The 19299-nt window shown below is 46.1% G+C and overlaps 1 protein-coding gene across 2 annotated transcripts in view; it reads left to right on the top strand.

Annotated features, from left to right (window-relative positions):
* The window catches only part of SPOCK1 (SPARC (osteonectin), cwcv and kazal like domains proteoglycan 1), a 549728-nt gene that overhangs the window by 242168 nt on the left and 288261 nt on the right, over positions 1 to 19299 (top strand). Inside the window, exon 3 of one of the 2 annotated variants that reach the window (XM_036848671.1) lies at positions 14013 to 14021. The exons of the other annotated variant lie outside the window; for it this stretch is intronic. Within the exon in view, the coding sequence (XP_036704566.1) occupies positions 14013 to 14021 (9 nt within the window). The remainder of the gene's footprint in view (positions 1 to 14012; positions 14022 to 19299) is intronic. 2 annotated transcript variants of the gene reach the window in all.

Genomic DNA, 19299 nt, shown 5'->3' with positions numbered 1-19299 from the left:
TTGATTCTAGTCTCATAGCATTGTGGTTGGAAAAGATAGTTGATATGATTTCAGTTTTCTTAAATTTACCAAGGCTTGATTTGTGACCCAAGATATGGTCTATCCTGGAGAACATTCCATGAGCACTTGAGAAGAAAGTGTATTCTGTTGCTTTTGGATGGAATGTCCTATAAATAACAATTAAGTCCATCTTTTTTAATGTGTCATTTAAAGCTTGTGTTTCCTTATTTATTTTCATTTTGGATGATCTGTCCATTGGTGAAAGTGGGGTGTTAAAGTCCCCTACTATGATTGTGTTATTGTCGATTTCCCCTTTTATGGCTGTTAGCATTTGCCTCATGTTTTGTGGTGCTCCTATGTTGGGTGCATAAATATTTACAATTGTTATATTGTTTTCTTGGATTGAGCCCTTGATCATTATGTAGTGTCCTTCTTTGTCTCTTGTAATGGTCTTTGTTTTAAAGTCTATTTTGTCTGATATGTGAATTGCTACTCCAGGTTTCTTTTGATTTCAATTTGCATGGAATATATTTTTCCATCCTCTCACTTACAGTCTGTATATGTCCCTAGGTCTGAAGTGGGTGTCTTGTAGACAGCATATGTATGGGTCTTGTTTTTGTATCCATTCAACCAGGCTATGTCTTTTGGTTGGAGCATTTAATCCATTTACATTTAAGGTAATTATCTATATGTATATTCCTATTACCATTTTCTTAATTGTTTTGGGTTTGTTATTGTAGGTCTTTTCCTTCTCTTGTGTTTCCTGCCTGGAGAAGTTCCTTTAGCCTTTGTTGTAAAGCTGGTTTGGTGGTGCTGAATTCTCTTAGCTTTTGCATGTCTGTAAAGGGTTTAATTTCTCCATCGAATCTGAATGACATCCTTGTTCGGTAGAGTAATCTTGGTTGTAGGTTTTTCCCTTTCATCACTTTAAATATGTCCTGCCACTCCCTCTGGCTTGCGGAGTTTCTGCTGAAAGATCAGCTGTTAGCCTTATGGGGATTCCCTTGTATGTTATTTGTTTTTTTTCCCTTTGTGCTTTTAATATTTTTTCCTTGTATTTAATTTTTGATAGTTTGATTAATATGTGTCTTGGTGTGTTTCTCCTTGGATTTATCCTGTGTGGGACTCTGTGCGCTTCCTGGACTTGATTGACTATTTCCTTTCCCATATTAGGGAAGTTTTCAACTATAATCTCTTGAAATATTTTCTCAGTCCCTTTTTCTCTTCTTCTTCTGGGACCTCTCTAATTCGAGTGTTGGTATGTTTAATGTTGTCCCAGAGGTCTCTGAGACTGTCCTCAATGCTTTTCATTCTTTTTTCTTTATTCTGCTCTGCAGTCGTTATTTCCACTATTTTATCTTCCAGGTCACTTATCTGTTCTTCTGCCTCAGTTATTCTGCTGTTGATTCCTTCTAGAGAACTTTTAATTTCATTTATTGTGTTGTTCATCATTGTTTGTTTGCTCTTTAGTTCTTCTAGGTCCTTGTTAAACGTTTCTTGTATTTTCTCCATTCTATTTCCAAGATTTTGGGTCATCTTTACTATCATTATTCTGAATTCTTTTTCAGGTAGACTGCCTATTTCCTCTCCATTTGTTTGGTCTGGTGGGTTTTCACCTTGCTCCTTCATCTGCTGTGTGTTTCTCTGTCTTCTCATTTTGCTTAACTTACTGTGTTTGGGGTCTCCATTTCGCAGGCTGCAGGTTCGTAGTTCCCATTGTTTTTGTTGTCTGCCCCCAGTGGCTAAGGTTGGTTCAGTGGGTTGTGTAGGCTTTCTGGTGGAGGGGACTAGTGCTTGTGTTCTGGTGGATGAGCCTGGCTCTTGTCTTTTTGGTGGGCAGGTCTGCATCTGGTGGTGTGTTTTGGGGTGTCTGTGACCTTATTATGATTTTAGGCAGCCTCTCTGGTAATGGGTGGGGTTGTGTTCCTGTCTTGCTAGTTGTTTGGCATAAGGTGTCCAGCACTATAGCTTGCTGGTCGTTGAGTTGAGCTGGGTCTTGGCGTTAAGATGGAGATCTCTGGGAGGTTTTTGCCATTCGATATTACGTGGAGCTGGGAGGTCTGCGGTGGACCAATGTCCTGAACTCGGCTCTCCCACCTCAGAGGCACATGCCTGATGTCTGGCCGGAGCACCAAGACCCTGTCATCCACACAGCTCAGAATAAAAGGGAGAAAAAAAGAAAGAAAGGACGAAAAAATAAAATAAAATAAAAGTTATTAAAATAAAAAGTAATTATTAAAAATGAAAATTTTTTTAAAAATTAAAAAAGTAATTAAAAAAAAGAAAGATGAAAGCAACCAAACAAAAAAATAAATCAACCAATGATAACAAGTGCTAAAAACTATACTAAATGCTAAAAACTATACTGAAAAAACATACAACAACAAAAAAAACACAGACAGACAGAACCGTAGGACAAATGGTAAAAGCAAAGCTATTCAGACAAAATCATGCACAGAAGCATACACATACACACTCACAAAAAGAGAAAAGGGAAAAATATATATATATTGTTGCTCCCAAAGTCCACCCCCTCAATTTGGGATGATTTGTTGTCTATTCAGGTATTCCACAGATGCAGGTATATCAAGTTGTTTGTGGAGATTTAATCCGCTGCTCCTGAAGCTGCTGGGAGAAATTTCCCTTTCTCTTCTTTGTTCGCACAGCTCCGGAGGTTCAGCTTTGGATTTGGACCCGCCTCTGCATGTAGGTCACCTGAGGGCATCTGTTCTTTGCTCAGACAGGACGGGGTTAAAGGACCAGCTGATTCGGGGGCTCTGGCTCACTCAGGCCAGGGGGAGGTAGGGGTACGGATGCGGGGCGAGCCGGCGGCGGCAGAGGACAGCGTGCCATTGCACCAGCCTGAGGAAGTTGTCCCTGGATCAAGGGACCCTGGCAGTGGCGGGCCACACAGGCTCCCGGGAGGGGCGGTGTGGATGGTGACCTGTGCTTGCACACAGGCTTCTTGGTGGCAGCAGCAGCAGCCTTAGCGTCTCATGCCCGTCTCTGGGGTCCGCGCTGATCGCCGCGGCTCGTGCCCGTCTCTGGAGCTCCTTTAAGCGGCGCTCTGAATCCCCTCTCCTCACGCACCCCGAAACAGTGGTCTCTTGCCTCTTCGGCAGCTCCAGACCTTTTCCCGGACTCCCTCCCGGCTAGCTGTGGTGCACTAACCCCTTCAGGCTGTGTTCACGCCGCCAACCCCAGTCCTCTCCCTGCGATCCGACCGAAGCCCGAGCCTCAGCTCCCAGCCCTGCCCGCCCTGGCGGGTGAGCAGACAAGCCTCTCGGGCTGGTGAGTGCTGGTCGGCACCGCTCCTCCGTGCGGGAATCTCTCCGCTTTGCCCTCCGCACCCCTGTGGCTGCACTCTCCTCCATGGCTCCGAAGCTTCCCCCCTCCGCCACCCGCAGTCTCCACCCGCGAAGGGCCTTCCTAGTGTGTGGAAACCTTTCCTCCTTCACAGCTCCCTCCCACTGGTGCAGGTCCTGTCCCTATTCTTTTGTCTCTGTTTTTTCTTTTTTCTTTTGCCCTACCCAGGTACATGGGGAGTTTCTTGCCTTTTGGGAGGTCTGATGTCTTCTGCCAACATTCAGTAGGTGTTCTGTAGGAGTTGTTCCACAGGTAGATGTATTTCTGATGTATTTGTGGGGAGGAAGGTGATCTCCACGTCTTACTTTTCTGCCATCTTGAAGCTCCTCCCACCCACATCTTTAGAGCATGCTTGTGGTTGGATTCTGAATTGGCTTTTCTAGAAGTTCTGCATTTATCCAGAGAAATGGTCTAAGGACCAAATATCCCCAGTTAGAGCTTGGCGCCCTTGAGGGCAGCTCTGGTTAAATGGAAAACGCTGAGATTTCAGAGCCCCTCCTCAGAAAGAAGGTAGATTTAGTCCAGCATTGCCGGTTGTCTCCTTTGGTGTTTAGTCTGGTACTCAGCACTGCTGAGTCAAAAGTAGGCCATATCACGGCATCTGAGGAGGCTCCATCCCTACCTGGCAGGGGCTGGGAAGATTCAGCTAGGGATCCCAGACTGCTCTGGGAGCCCCTGCGAACTGAGGAAGGGACATTTAATGGCCAACCTAGAACCTAGCAGCCCTTCCCCAAGCAAACGTTTCTGTCTGTATTATCACCTTATTATGAAGGCATCACCTCCTTCCTGCTGAGTCTGTTCTCATTGATAGTGGGAGTGTGGGTCCCATCAGGAGCTAATGTAGACGTTCCCAGTCAGGATGCCTGCAGACGCTTGGATGGGCTGCAGTGGCAGCCGACAGATGAGAAATCCATCACAGACCTGCTTGCTTGTAGCTCTGGATCACATGCATTAAGCTATGAGTAATGTGATTATTTAAGTGGCATTTTATTTACACTTTTGCACTGAGCAGTGGCTGCTGCTTTTCCAAAGCAGCCATTACCCAGATTTGATTTCTTAAAAATTTCTGCAGAGTCAGGATGGCAGTATCACAAATATACTAATCCAGAGGAAGCTAGCGTTATTTATTTATTTATTTATTTAAATTCTGTTATCAGCTTACAGCAGAGGATGTACTGAGGTTAGTTAAAAAAAAGCAGTGACCGGGCTTCCCTGGTGGCGCAGTGGTTGAGAATCCACCTGCCAATGCAGGGGACATGGGTTCGAGCCCTGGTCTGGGAAGATCCCAGATGCCACGGAGCAACTAATAAGCCCTTGAGCCACAACTACTGAAGCCCGTGTGCCACAACTACTGAAGCCCGCGTGCCTAGAGTCCGTGCTCAGCAAGAGAAGCCACAGCAATGAGAAGCCCGTACACCATAACGAAGAGTAGCCCCCGCTCGCTGCAACTAGAGAAAGCCTGCGCACAGCAATGAAGACCCAACACAGCCATAAATAAATAAATAGGTAGATAGATAGATAGATAGATAGATAGATAGATAGATACATAGCAGTGACCATGTTTGGATATTTGGTGCATACTACATGCTGGACATTTTGCATCTATGTCCCAAGTAATCCTCCCAGCAATCCTAGTAGAGTGGGCACCATAGCCTTCATTTTACAGATAAAGAAACTGAAGCTTGAAAAGGTTGAAATGTTTACCCAGAATCACTTAGGCAGTGACAGTGGACATCAAGAGGAGTTACCAGTTAAGAAACTGCCATAGGCTTTTATGTTTGTTTATGTTTCAGATCCAGAAGCAGAACCATTGATTTTAGCTCCAAGCTGGGTTAAGAGCTGAGTTTTGTTAAAAGAGAGGTGTGTGAAACAGACGTATGAGGCTTTGATGGGCAACACCAAAATAACCCATGCAGTGTTGTTCCCAAATAATTCCAGCAGGCAGCCCTGACAAGGTGTCTCCGATTCTAGCTGTGATTTACGTTTCCTGCTGGTAAATCAGATGAGGCATCTGAGCCTCGGATGCCTTATTAAATTGAGCCACAATTTGGGTTTGTTGCAGGAGCTGTCACTGCCTTGTGAGTAAATGTATGATTTCTACTGTGAGCTCTGGGTCCTTCTCCTACCTGTTTTTGGCAGGGGCCGTGGGCTCTGTGCTGGTGAGTGAGCTAAAGGTCACGCCCTGCTTATTCCAGATCTTTCGTTCCATAATAGGGTGCCAGGACAAAAGGAATAAATGAATGCTTACCCTATGTGCCAGCCCAGAGACAGGGTAATTAGAAGGGCTTGTGATTCCATTCAGCTGCCTGGAAAGGTTCCTAGTCATTGTTCTAGGTCATGGCCCAAGAGGTTCTTCCTTCTTATTCCCCATGTCGGGGCTGTGAGTACAGCTCTCAGTCTAATCTTTTGGTGTACGTAGATCTTATACTGCAGATTTTAGTGCTGTGTGAATTCATTTAAAAATGATTTTACCTCTCTGGCTAGAGTTGCCCCAACCATAATGTTAGGGTAATGCTGTCTTCATTTTCCCTATCCCATAGAACTTTGAATGAATGAATGAATGAAGAATGGGTAAATGGATGAATGAGGAGACAACATACAAACACATGAATTAATACAGGTTGTTTTTTAATTGAAAAATAATACAGTAGAAGCAGGAAGAAAACTCTTGTATTCCTCCAACCATTGATAACCATTGTTACCATGTTGACTTTTCTCTAGTTCTTTTTTTGTATTTTTTCCTTCTTATGGTAAGTCATGGGCACTCTTTTATTTTTTTTAATTTTATTTATTTATTTATTTATTTATTTTTGGCTGTGTTGGGTCTTCGTTTCTGTGAGAGGGCCTTCTCTAGTTGCGGCGAGCGGGGGCCACTCTTCATCGCGGTGCTTGGGCCTCTCACCATCGCGGCCTCTCTTGCTGCGGAGCACAAGCTCCAGACGTGCAGGCTCGGTAGTTGTGGCTCACGGGCTTAGTTGTTCCGCGGCATGTGGGATCCTCTCAGACCAGGGCTCAAACCCGTGTCCCCTGCATTGGCAGGCAGACTCTCAACCACTGCGCCACCAGGGAAGCCCCCATGGGCACTCTTTAAGGACAGTTGAGATACCTAGAAAATGTGACCATGCAACTGGCTAAATGAGAAGATCGATTTTAATGAGCGGGACCCAGCGCTGCTTCACGCTTGCTGGTGGCCGTGGCTGCCCCTTCTTTCTTCCCAGACCTCTGAGGGGTGGGCTCTGGGCATGGGGAGGGTGTGGTTATCGAGTGGAAGAGATAGTTACATTGCATCGTTGGTCCTTTTTATTGCTTCTTGGTTTCTTTCTTCCCATGTTTTTGTATGTGACTTTCTAGGAGTCTCCACCTCTCACAAGAAGGTAATTTAGCTAAAGAATTAGATCTTGGAAATTTTTTCCAAAAGTTCTCTCTGAGTAGCATCATGTGAAAAAACCCAACTGGACTCTTTCTTTAATGCTCATAAGTTATTTAATAGGAAAGGGATTTTAAAGATCTAGGACATAACTACTGTTTGTGTTCTTGCTGGGCTCTTAAAATTTGGAAGCAGAAATAAAAATCAAAGACAAAGCAGCTTATTGCTTTGGTCTTCCTTGGATTCTTCCAGTACACTGTAGTCCTTGCTAGTCTGAAAATTGCTCCCTATTTACACATTGCAGCACGTAGCCCTAGTGTAAAATTGCCCTATTTACACAGAGCTGTCAGGCGTATTTGATTTATTATCTGACACATTTAGAATCATTGAATTTTAGGACTGGAAGGGGCCTGCATTGTTATTAACATTCCTCTTATTTTCCAAATAATAAATTAAAAGGAAGCATAAAAATAAAAATATTGCATGGCTTCTGCTGGCTGAGTACTCTTCCACAAGAAACAAATATGTCCTTATTGATGTGTATTTTGTTACCATATAAATGGTGTAACCTGATAATTTTGCCCTGGAGCGTTTTGATTTTAAAAGATGGGTAAAAGGGAACCCTGGTTCCCTACCACTGTCCCCTGCAAACAAGAGTGGAACCTTTCAAAGGCTCGGTGAGAGCAAGAGGCCCTTAATTGTTGTCATTGACTGCGGGTGCGGAGGGGGCACCTCCAGGGTCTTGGTTCCCAGAGCATGGTCACATGGCATGGCCTTTGTTCTCAGGGATCTCAACTCCAAAGGGAGAGATGTTTATTTAATAAAGGAAGGTGGAACAAGCTGGCGGTGTGTCTCTGCAGCACAGAGAGAGGGACAGGCACAGAGACTAGTTGGTTCCAGTTGTGGCCCATATGACTTACACATGTTCGTAACAGGTGGCATGGGGACGCTTGCTGGTTGGAAGGGCCAGGATGTGAGCTGGCTCTTGTCCCTGGCGTGGCATGCCATGGGTCAGTGCGTCTTCTCTAGACATAGTGTCATTGCTCAGCCTTCCAGCTGGAGTGGACGGATCACAGTGACGCCAGTGACCAGCCACAGCAGCTACAGGATTTCTAGTCGCAGAGCAAATGGCACACCTAGTGGTGTGGCCGTGGTGGGTTGGAGACCCTGGGCTAAGCCGGCAGATGTCTCCTGTTGTCCTGTCTCTGTGGCTGCACCTGGGCTCAGGCTTCCTCTCCTGTTGCCTGAGCTGAGGGGTGCTGCAGCAAAGAGCCCTGCTCATTGCACTTGCTGGCTCCTTGTCCCGCCTACTCCACGTTCCTTGCCTGGAAAACTCCTTGTCCATCCAGACCCAGCGTAAGTCCCACTGCTTCAGTAGACTCAGCCCTGGTTCCCTGGAATCGTTGGTGACTTCCTCCTCTGTGTTCTGTAGCTATTTTCTTTTTATAATAAGCACATTGCCTGGTAGTATTATGCCTTCATCTGCTGACATTTCTGCTTCCCTTTCCCCTGGCCAGACTGTGGGCTTCTGAGGGTAAGGGCTGGGTGTTCCTCGTGTCTGTTTTCTGGCACAAAGGCAGATGTGCAGCAAATGCTGTAAGTGATAATGTGCGCACATGGAATGAACTTCTTCATTGGTGTCCTTGGTTTCGGTTGGGCTCCTTCTAATCTGTCCCACACTCAGTCAGCCCAGCTCCTTCGGAAAGTACTGGTGTGATGGGATCCACCTCCAAGTCCGCCCACCTGTGGCTCCTCAGTGCCTGGAGATTAGGCGTGGATATCTCTTCAGGCACTGAGGTTCTCGAGTCTCTGCCCCCAACTTCCTTGCAGCTTCGACCTTGCTCTGTCTCTGTGGGTGCCCCAGGCCCTCATTGAACATGGACAGATTATGGAAACAGCCCTGGAGGGCAGCAGGACAGCTAGATGTTCACAGAGCACACAGATCCCCATTAGTCAGGGACTCATGCACACTGATCTTGGTATGAGGACAGTTCTCTTATAGCTTCTCTGGACTCTGTCTTGTCATATGACGTAAGTACATCATCTACCTGTCCGAGTGGCCAGGTGAGCAAGTTCCCAAGTGTGGAGCCTGGCTGAAGTACTTTGGGATTGTTTCTCTAAGTCTCCTGAGTCTACCAGGCATCTGTTTGGCAGTGCTGGGCGAGAGAGACTGGGTTACATCCATCATAGAGTTGCATAAGTGCTTGTTGAGTGAGAGGAAAATTAGCCCATCTCCATGGTCCAGGATTGGTTGGACCCAGCGGCCTTTGGGAGTGTGGGTCCTATGGAGGGTTTTCAGTCAGTGTGAGAGGATTGTTCTACCCTCGTGGCGAGCCCTAGTTACGGCAGTGGCTGCACCTCAGACAGGGCACACTCCCCCTTCTCTGTGGAAGCTTTGCCAGTGATCACAGAGGGAAATTGTGGCTTGGGAGTGTGGCTCTATTTGGCAGGCTTGTCTACTCTGGTGACCTCTTACCATGGGGGAAAGAAGTTCAGAAGTTGCAGATTTCAAATGAACCCTCTCAGATTCTGACGGTGACATCATTGCTTTGAAGTGGACGAAAGACCTTGACCAGATTTATTTCTGGGGCTTTGGTAAGGAGCATCTGCTGTGTACATGGTCCAAGGGCCAGAGCCTCAGGATGCAGAGGAGGGCAGGCAGGGAGGCTGCTAGGATGCTTTTAGGGACCCAGTGAGGGAGTGTTTATTGCTAACTTTCCCAGATGCTCCTTCCAAGAGAAGAGGCTGAATGGTAGGGCTGGGAGGAACCGCAGCAGGCCTTGCTGTGCTGCTAATGAAAATTTCATGCAAAGTCTGTGGCCATGGCTTCTCAGAGAGTTAGTCAGTGCCGAAGCCACCATGTCCTCTGTGCAGTGGCTTGATGTCGGCATTGTATGCTCTACTTTGAAGTGGGCCCCAGAGAGTGTGGTGGCAGACAGATGTGGTGGCAGTGCTTGGTCCAGAGCCCACAAAGTGCTCCTCAGGGGGGCTTGCTCCTGAGGCTGCTGTCATCAATGCTGCTGGCCATGATTCTGAAGCCCGGGGAACCATCTGGGGTACGGGGTGGTCAGGACATCTGGATGTCCTGACTGCTTTCTTAGGGCCAGGCACAGGACAGATGGACCTGCTGTCCAAGCTCACAAAGAACCGTGAGGCAGGTGTTTGAATCCCCCCTTTCACAGACGGGAAAGCTGAGGCTCAGATGTACTAAGGGTCAGTGCAGTGGTAGAGGGAGCCTCTTGGGAGGCCTCAGGCCTCTGTGCTCATCTCCATCCCTTGGCATCTCCTGCAACCATCGTGTTCCATCTCCAATAGGGAACGAGCCCCGTGTTGTCTCCCAGGGTCTCCAGTCTTCACATACCTACCTGGTCCTCCCTTCACATGGTGCCGTTAACGCAGCGTGGAGTGGTTAGAGCATGATCTTCGGAGTCAGGCAAAACTGAGTTCAAATCCTCCTGCTTCTCGCTGTGTGACCTTATATAGAAATGCGATCTCTCTAAGCTTGCTTTCCCAGCTATGTCATCGGGGTGCTGACTGTGCCTGCCTCACACGGTCATCATATGAGTTCAGTGAGCTAAAACACAGTTGGCTTGGACAGCACCTGGTGCATGTGGAGCGCTCGGAAAATGGTAGCTGCTCTTATTCCTATATGATCAACGTTAACGTTGCTATCAATATCACTTGGATTTTTTGGACTGGATTTCAACTTTTTCATTTCAACTTCAACTTGATGCAGGTCCTGAATCTTGCATCAGATTTCTGCCAGCTGTGGTGAGCCAAGTCATGAAGTCTGTTTGTTCCTTGCGGCGACTCGGGGTGTTAGCAGACGTGGGGTGAGGCTGTCGGGCAGGGGTCCACCTGTCCTCGTTGGTCGATCCCTCCAAGGTCTTCTGCCGTCATCCCTGCTGGTGCCAGGTTCCCGTGACTGCCCCAGTTTAAGTTACACTAAGGGAGTTGCCCATTTCACTTTCCTCGGAAACCTCCAGGTCACGGAGCCTGAAGTTCTGAGTCAACGGGGAATTAATGGGGGAGTTGCGGCCCAAGATACTGGTGTAAAAGAAGCAACAGAGGTTGAATGGTTCTTTCTTCACAGGAGGTGCTCACTGAGTGCCTGTTGCAAGATGGGCATGTGCTGGGCTCTGGAGGTGTGGAGGTGAGGGTGTGCCGCCCCTGGCCGTGGGGACTGCCGGCTGTGTGGTTGAGCGGCAGGAGAGTGGTGGGCCACCGCAGAGCGGTTGCGTCAGTGCTCTGCTGGGGGCTGCACAGGGGGTGTAGACCACACGGCTGAGACGTCTTTGGTGTGGAGGGATTGGGGACGCGGAGGTTCGCGCACAAGGAGCATCGTTTAATCTAAACTGGAATTTGATAGAGCAGTGAATGTTCATCAGAGGAGGGCGAGGAAGGGTATTTCAGGCACAAAAGGAGCAGCATGTGCAGAATTTCAGAGCTCGAAGTAAGCATGGCTGTCGCAGAACCAAGAAGTGGTTCTTGTGGGGCTGGAGCGAAGCGTGTGGGCTGGGGTGTGACTGCAGGGGGTCTGGAGGATGCCGCAGGGACTGCGCCTTGCAGGGTTCTGTAAGCTGCTCCTGGGCTTGGCCTTTGCCTGGGAGCTGTGGGGAGCAACTCGAGTATTTGATACTGGGGGCCGACGAGGACAGACGTCCCTTCAGAGGGTCCCCGTGGGAGCAGCGTGAACAGCCTGAGCAGGATGCAGGGAGCGGAGGCTGGCTGGGCACGTGGTGGTGACCCGAGGGGCAGCTGGGGGCCCGACTGAGGGAGGGGCTGTGGGTGCAGAGAGTGGGAGGTGTGACAGATCCAGGGAGGGAGGGGGCCTGGTTGATGCCGGAATGGCAGAGGGAGGGAAGAGGGACCAGTCCAGCCTGGGTCCTGGCCTGGCCAGCAGGGCGCCCAGAGGTACCGTGTACTGAGCCTGGGAGGTGTTGAGGCCGGATCTGACAGTGGAAGGTGAATATAACTCTGGAAAGCTCTGGAAGCTGGGGGAAGGGAGGCCTCTGATGGGCCGCACCGGGTTTGCTGTTTGTGGTGGGCCTGATGGTCCCCTGGTCGCCTTTCAGTCACTGTGACTGAATCAGTGTGTGGCTTCCTTTAGCCAATGGGGGCTACTCATTAGAATCCTCTGAGGAACTTTAAATGTCCCATTGTGGAGGCCACGACCCAGACCACCGAATCAGCATCTCCCAGGTGGTGCCAGGCATCAGTGTCTGGAAGGGTCCTCAGTGACCCCAGCGGTCAGTCAGGGATGAGAACCACTGCTTCCCAGTGCCTGCAGCTGGCACCTCCCGTGCAGGGTGGGTGGGGAGGAAGGGGTGTGGTGATAGTTCATAGCCAGTGTTTTATACTCCAAAAGGCAGCATCTGGATGTCGATGGAGGCCTGCCGGCCTAGGGGGTGGTAGGAGTGGCATTCTCAGAAAGATAGAGGGACCTAATTAATTTGGAGTTTGTGATACTCGGACAGGGCTGGGCCTTCGGCAAGTACAGTTTGTATTTTCTGTAAAGTAAAGGTTTACATGTTCCAAGACGGCAAGGGCCTTACTTGGTGTGTCAATGAGATGGACCTTTTCAGGGTTCTTTCCTCTGTTTTCTACATGTCAATTAATGATTATGTGGAAATTTTACCTGTTCAGAGCAGGTCCAGTCCACTTAACGGGGTATAGTGAGTCAAAATTGAAACTTAAATTGACTTAGAATTATATGATGTGTAATTGCTAACAATGGTTCAAAACACCTCACTGGTTGCACAGAACAGCTCTATGGTGTAAGTATTATCTTTTTTTAATAGACAGGGTCACTGAATCTTAGAGAATGGGTGCCTGACCTTTAAACAGAGACGTGCCTGCAACTCATGCTTTCATATTTCACTGCATTTTTTCTAAGTCACTCTTCATTCATAAGACTAATAAAATTGCATGCATTTGAAATATTTCATAATTATTGTTCCCAAGTGCAATTGGTCTCCCTTCACTTGGGCCTATTTGGTAAGATTCAAATGCGCAAGAGTCACATTACTGAAATTTTAAGCATGTCATTGTTTCTATAAAGCCTGTTTCTCTCAATGTTTTTGAGACATGTCAATATTATGAACCTCTGGAGATGGACACAGAAGTGTACATTTTTATTTATTGAGTTCTTCTTTGTGCCTGGTAATACGCCAGTCACTTTGCCACATTGTCGCGAATCATGGTGACCCATCCTCCAAGGCAGGTGCAGCGGTCTTGCTTTGTGGATCAAGAGACTGCATCTCAGAAGCTGAGGGGTTTGTGCAAGGCCAGCTGGCTGGTGAGTGTTCAGGGCAGGATGTGAACCTGTATCTGCTTCACAGCCTGTCCTGTTCGTAGTGTCTCCTCTGTCTTTGACACCATAGTCCTGCCTGCTTCACTCCCATCTGACATTCGGAAGCCCGCTCCTGGCTAGCTCAGGTGTTTTGATCATTTTGCTAATGAGGTCAAGGGTGTGGGTGGCTTTGCGTCTGGGGAGACGCCCCTTGTCTTGGTCAGAGTACAAATGCAGCATCGTAGGTCCATTTGTATTCCCAGAAGAAGAAGCCAGATATAGGGCACACTTTCTGCAATGGACCCCAGACTCAGTTTTTCTCTTTGAGAAAAGCCCAAATCAGCCGTCACTCCCCCTGACCCCAGCTTGGATGGACAGAAATGGACAGGCAGACATCATGAGGAAGGGGACTTTGTGGCAGTTATAATCCATTAATCACCTGAGGGGCCATGACAGTCCTATTCATTTTACATCCCAAGACCGTAAATCCACGTCTTTCTCAGGTTTTAGACCCCTTCAAGCTATTTTGGAGCTGCGAGACAAAAGAATTTCTTTGCAGAAATGCAGAAGGTCTTTTATTCTCGCTCTCTGATGTCACCTCGGGACTTTTATTGAATTTCACCCTTTGGACCAGTGTCATAGGAAATTAATCATTTGAAATTCTCAAAGATAATAATCATGCCTGCGTATTTGGGTTTAATCATGATGTTGCTATTTGTTCTACAGTAATGACACAGATCACCAGAGGACCCTCTGATTTCCCTGCACTTCACTTATTCCACTGAGAACCTAATGTTCTTTTCATGAACTTAGTGAACAAGGGGACCTTTTCAAGGGAGTGATGGTCGGGAAAATGTCTACCTGTGACCTTTCTAATGTTATGATAATTTGAAGTTTTGATGCAATTATCAAAAATGTTTACATTCCTTCCTATTGTTTGATGTGATTCTTTTATTTTTTTCTCATTTATAATGCTTTCGTACTCAGGAAGTTGAGGTAGGTTTTTGATTTTTCCACTGTGTGTAGACATAGCATCAAAATAGTTGCCAAATAAAATGTAAATTTCACTCTAAATCCTAAATCTCAGTGGTAAATATTTGTTTTAGTTCAGTGAACCAGGACCACACACATTTATTTTTCATGGGTATATCCAGGGGATGCAATTTATCAAATGCATATAAACAGTCCATTTGCTGCTTTATCTTTTCTCATTAGTTACAGTACAAGTATGATTGTCAGTTATTATCTGTGTTTTACTGGTGGGTTATTTATTGAAAGAGCAGAGCAACTGACATTGTTATTTTCTAAATCATTTTGTCTGAGGCCTGCAGGACTTTATACCAAATGTCAGACCAATTTATCAATGAATCACTCTATTCAGGAAGAAAGTGATTTAGAATATCTGTATAAACCTACACCCACCTGTCCTTACACGCACACCAGGAACAGTTATGGGCATTTCACAGGGACACAGAGATGTTAAAGCTGGAACAGCTTACTTAAATTATATACAGTTCGGCCAGGACTTACTGTGTACTGTTGAGTGTTGCCCTGGGGGAATGTGCAGGTGAGTAAGACCCATCCCTGTTCAGAAGTAGCCTGGGCCCAGGTGTGTGGGTGTGATATGTGCCAATGGAAGATGTATTATTAATGGCCCAGCTTCCAGTCTCTGGTGTACAGGGTTCGCATGAGTGGGGTCTGTGGAGTGATGGGGGGTGGGCGGGGGACCTCAAGTCACTGCCCAAGCTGGGCTGGTTGGTCGATCGCTTCATTCAGAAGGATTGTCACTGGGGCTCTTCACCGGGGGTGGGCAGGACAGGCCTGATGGAGAGGAGACCGATAGCACATTGCTTGCCCAGAGATGTGACTGGAAATAGCTCAGAGGTAAGGTGGTGTCTGGGAAGCTAGCTCCTTCCCAATAGATGGAATGTTTTGTATTTCTCAACAGCGTGATTAGTAGGGGTTTCCACTGCACACAAATTGAAATTACAGGAAAATTTCACGTCATACAGCTGATGCACTTATATAATGTCATCTGGAAATCTCACATTTCCAGTGACTTCTATTATCATTTCAGAGATACTTTTCCCACCTGCCAGCCACCCCTCCTTCCTGTTCTCCCCAGTCAGTTAGTGTGAAAAATAACTAGTTTGCACTGAGTCCTTTGGAGAGCAGTTTGCCTATAGCCCCTTAACTAATCTCTTTGTAAAGGTTTGGGGTTTGATAAAGTGGGATTAACCTCCATCTAGGATCTATAAACCTGGCTTTAGTCCACCTGGCCCTGCAGGGCAATGCTTCTCCTTTTTGTATTTATCTGCAGGGGGTCTTCAGATGACCCCAAGGGGCTGCCTCCCCTCAATTCACCTTACTTCCTTCTGTACATGTCTCCACTGCTCACTCCTGGTCGAGACAAATGAGGCTTCCATTTATTTTCTAGGCTGGTAATTTTTATTACCTCAGGTAATCTTCAGATGATACTTCAGTGTTCAAACAACTTAGCTAAAATATGTGTGAAGGAGAAATGATCTGTTCCATGAGAGCTAAGTGTCTTTGATCTGTAGTAGCTAAAGCTGTAAGGTATATATAAATTACATCATCATCTTCATAAGTGGCAGTAAAGCAGTTGGATCTCAAAAGTGGTTTCCATTTGATTGTGCCACTTCATCTCTTCCTCAGAGCTGCTTTGACATTCTTTGGAGCTGAAATAAGCATCTCTGGAAAGGCAACCCCATGGGGAATAGTTGAGCTAAATTGCATCAGCCATTTGGGGGCTGTGGGACAGGGGAAGAAAAATTCAGGTTCCCAATCAAAATGGGCTAAACCCAGAGACTTTCCAATTCGTTATGACATCCATGATGAGGGGACTTAATCACTAAAATTATGGCAGGAATATTTTTGCATCATTTCATGGTAGGGAGGCTTAAAAGTTTTCTTGGAAGATGCATTATAGATCAGAATGTCCTTTGGTATGTATGTATATATACATATTTTATTAACATGTCCTGATAAATATATCCTTATTAATATCTATTATATATATAATATATACGTGTTGTATATATTTTTAAAAGATTTCGCTTCCCATGGATGTTTATCAAAACTGGGTATCTCTAAAGTAGTTGAAAAACCAGAGTTAAATTCCTTTGCACCAGCCACTGGGTGCCAATAATTTCACAGGATCCAGTATTGTGTTTAGTGGAATATTTATTTAGTGAAATGAATATGGTTTTACCTCTTTTGATCAGCAGTGGAGGATTTAAAAAAATAATTGGGGCCATGATCATTCACACGACTCTCCCTCCACCACCAGCACCACTCCCTTCGTCATTCTAGACGTTATCATTTGTCGCTTTCTTACTGTGATCTGTATGCTTTTTTTTTTTTAATTTTTATTGGAGTTTGGTTGCTTTACAAGGTTGTGTTAGCCTCCACTGCACAACAAAGCAAATCAGCCCTACACATACAGATATCCCCTCCCTTTTGGACTTCCCTCCCATTTAGGTCACCACAGTGCATTAGGTAGAGCTCCCTGTGCTATACAGTATGTTCCCATCAGTTGTCTATTTTATGCATAGTATCAATAATGTATATGTGTCAATCCCAGTCTCCCAATTCCTCCCACCCCACCCCTTTCCCCCTTGATATCCATACATTTGTTCTCTACGTCTGTGTCTCTATTTCTGCTTTGCAAATAAGATCATCTATACCATTTCTCTAGATTCCACATATATGTGTTATTATACAATATTTGCTTTTCTCTTTCTGACTTACTTCACTCTGTATGACACTCTCTAGGTCCATCCACGTCTGTACAAATGACCCAATGTCATTCCTTTTTAATGGCTGAGTAATATTCCATTGTATATATATGTACTACATCTTCTTTATCCATTCCTCTGTTGATGGACATTTAGGTATGCTGACTTTTGATGTGTTTTTACTATGACTGTATGCTCACCTGGAATGTTTCATGATTTTGGACATAACTCAATATGCTCACATTTGAGAGTCTTTTTAAATTTATAGGTTCTTCCGGGTTTTAACAGTCCCTAAAGAGTTGGGTGATTTTCATTTTCGAAGTGGTATCATGAAATGGAATAAGCCCTTCCTCGTATGGTGAGAATTTAGAGGAAGACTGTTCTCTGCCCTGTCCAGCAGAGGCCTGATATAATTATCCTGTGCAGTGTAGTCCATAAAATATACATGCATGGTAACACTGCCATACTTCACTCTTCAGCCTGTAGAATGCACTAATAGGAGTTATTGAATTTAATAAATGACTGTATCTAGGTATGCGAACTTCTATTTAGGTGTATGTTTTAAGAATTAACTGTTGCTGAGGTCCTTGCAAGTCATTTTTAAAAACTTCATCAGTAGAGATAAAATTACCAGTTAAGAGGCCAACACAGACAGATACACCTCGCCTGGCAAGTGTGATCTAGTACGTCCACCATGCCTTCCACCACAGTCTGAATTTTAACAGGCCACATCTTTGTTGGGCCAGAAGGAAGATCAGAGGTGAGGGCTTTTCAAGTCCTGTGCTTTTCCGGTCTCCGGACCGGGCTCTGGGGTCCATGCAGCATAATGCCCTTAGGTACCGGGCAGCACCTGGGTGGTGTGGGGCTGGCACACTGCTTCCCACGGTGGGATTTGTCACTGTGAGAAAGGAGGTAGAAGCGTCAACAGCACAGCAAGTCCTGGGTCTGTTTTAGGATAACCTAAAATATATGCTATATTTAAAAATTTTAGATAGAAAATAAGATGAAGAGCTGGGCTGGTGCCCCTGGATGTTAAGCCCTGAAGAAATGACCAGCCAGCCGTCCTTTGTCCCTTGAGCATAATGACTGTGGGACTCAGGGGTGAGGTGAAGCTCTAGAAGGGCGTTCTTCTCGCTTTGGCTTTTTCCACACGGGTTTGGATGCTCGCCCACCAGACGTTGCCCCAGAGGCAGAGTGGATTGACTGGCACAGGCCCAGCTGCTTGGACTGCCCGTGTCTGCAGACCTGGCTGGTCCAGTGTGGAAGGCTGATCCGTGAACTCCGGCCGCTCACATTTGGACCTCGCTGCTGCAGTGACCGCTAAGTGGCCCCCTTCCCCGTGCTCAGCGGCCATCCCCCAAGTGGGCTCTGGTGCCTCTCTCTCAGCTGTAGCCACAGCGGTCACACCCAAGGTTGTCCGGGCTGCTAGCTCATTGGGTTCTGCTTTGGCACCCGCTTTCCTAAGGCAGGGCAAAAGCAATCAGATGCAGGGAAATCATTTTCCTTCCCCACTTGGCCTTGCTGGGCAAGAGGCTGTTTGAAGGACTCATTTTGCATAATGAGCTTTGACTCAGGTGTACCTTCAGATTTGGGCAGCAGTTAGGCAGTATTATTACATGTGCAATGAGTTTTTAAATATTCTCATGCAGATAGCCACTTTTAGAGGTTTTATATTTAAAACCATGATTTTCCCCAAGAAATATGTAAAAATGGCAGTTATAGTTAGCCCGGAAATGTGGCAAGGTCCAGAAGAATACTTCACGTTCCATCCAAGTTATAACGTATGTTGAAATCACTAGGGAATATTCAGTTCTTGAGACTGGCTCAAACCTCACTTGGATATCAAAGAGAATGTGACATGTGAAATTAAAGCAAAGGAACTTGTCTTTGGCTCCAGTCCTTCCTTGTTAAACACACATCCTAAGCTTCCAAGGACTTCCATGTATTAGAACAGCATGTTCAAGTAGAAAATAGTTCACGTGATTTTAGATTGTGGTTGGGTGGTGCCATCCTCTGGATGTGCAGAGGGCACTGATGAACCACAATTGGAAGGGCAGAGGTTTTGTTATGTTTTCTCCAGTGGTGAGGGTGAGTTCATCCTGGGTTATCTCTTCTCTTGCCCTTGTGAACAGCAGAATGTCTGAGTCACTTGCTTATATTTAGTGCTGAGTATATTGGCCATCAAAGCTGAGAAATCAAGTGGTAAATTTCCCACCAATCATCCAGCACTTAACTTAGAATCATTAACTCTGGCTGCCACATAATTCAAAAGACTAGGATTATATTTAAAATAATAAATGGAGAGAGATGTGGCAGAGGGATTCTTTTAAACTTTCTCAGTGATATTTCATGGTGTAGACCTCAGGGACTTCCTAACCAGATGGGTGAGAAGACCAGTTATGCCATAAATTTAAAGCCAGAGCAAAGTGGGCCAATTCCTCAGAGTTAAAAATGATTTAATGCTGAATCCCCAGGATCTGGAGGAACCCATTCATGTTTATTCATGCTCTGGAAAA

This window comes from Balaenoptera musculus, chromosome 3 (genome assembly GCF_009873245.2).
Source record: "Balaenoptera musculus isolate JJ_BM4_2016_0621 chromosome 3, mBalMus1.pri.v3, whole genome shotgun sequence".
NCBI classification, from domain to species: Eukaryota; Metazoa; Chordata; class Mammalia; order Artiodactyla; family Balaenopteridae; genus Balaenoptera; species Balaenoptera musculus.
This window is presented reverse-complemented; position numbering and strand designations above follow the sequence as displayed.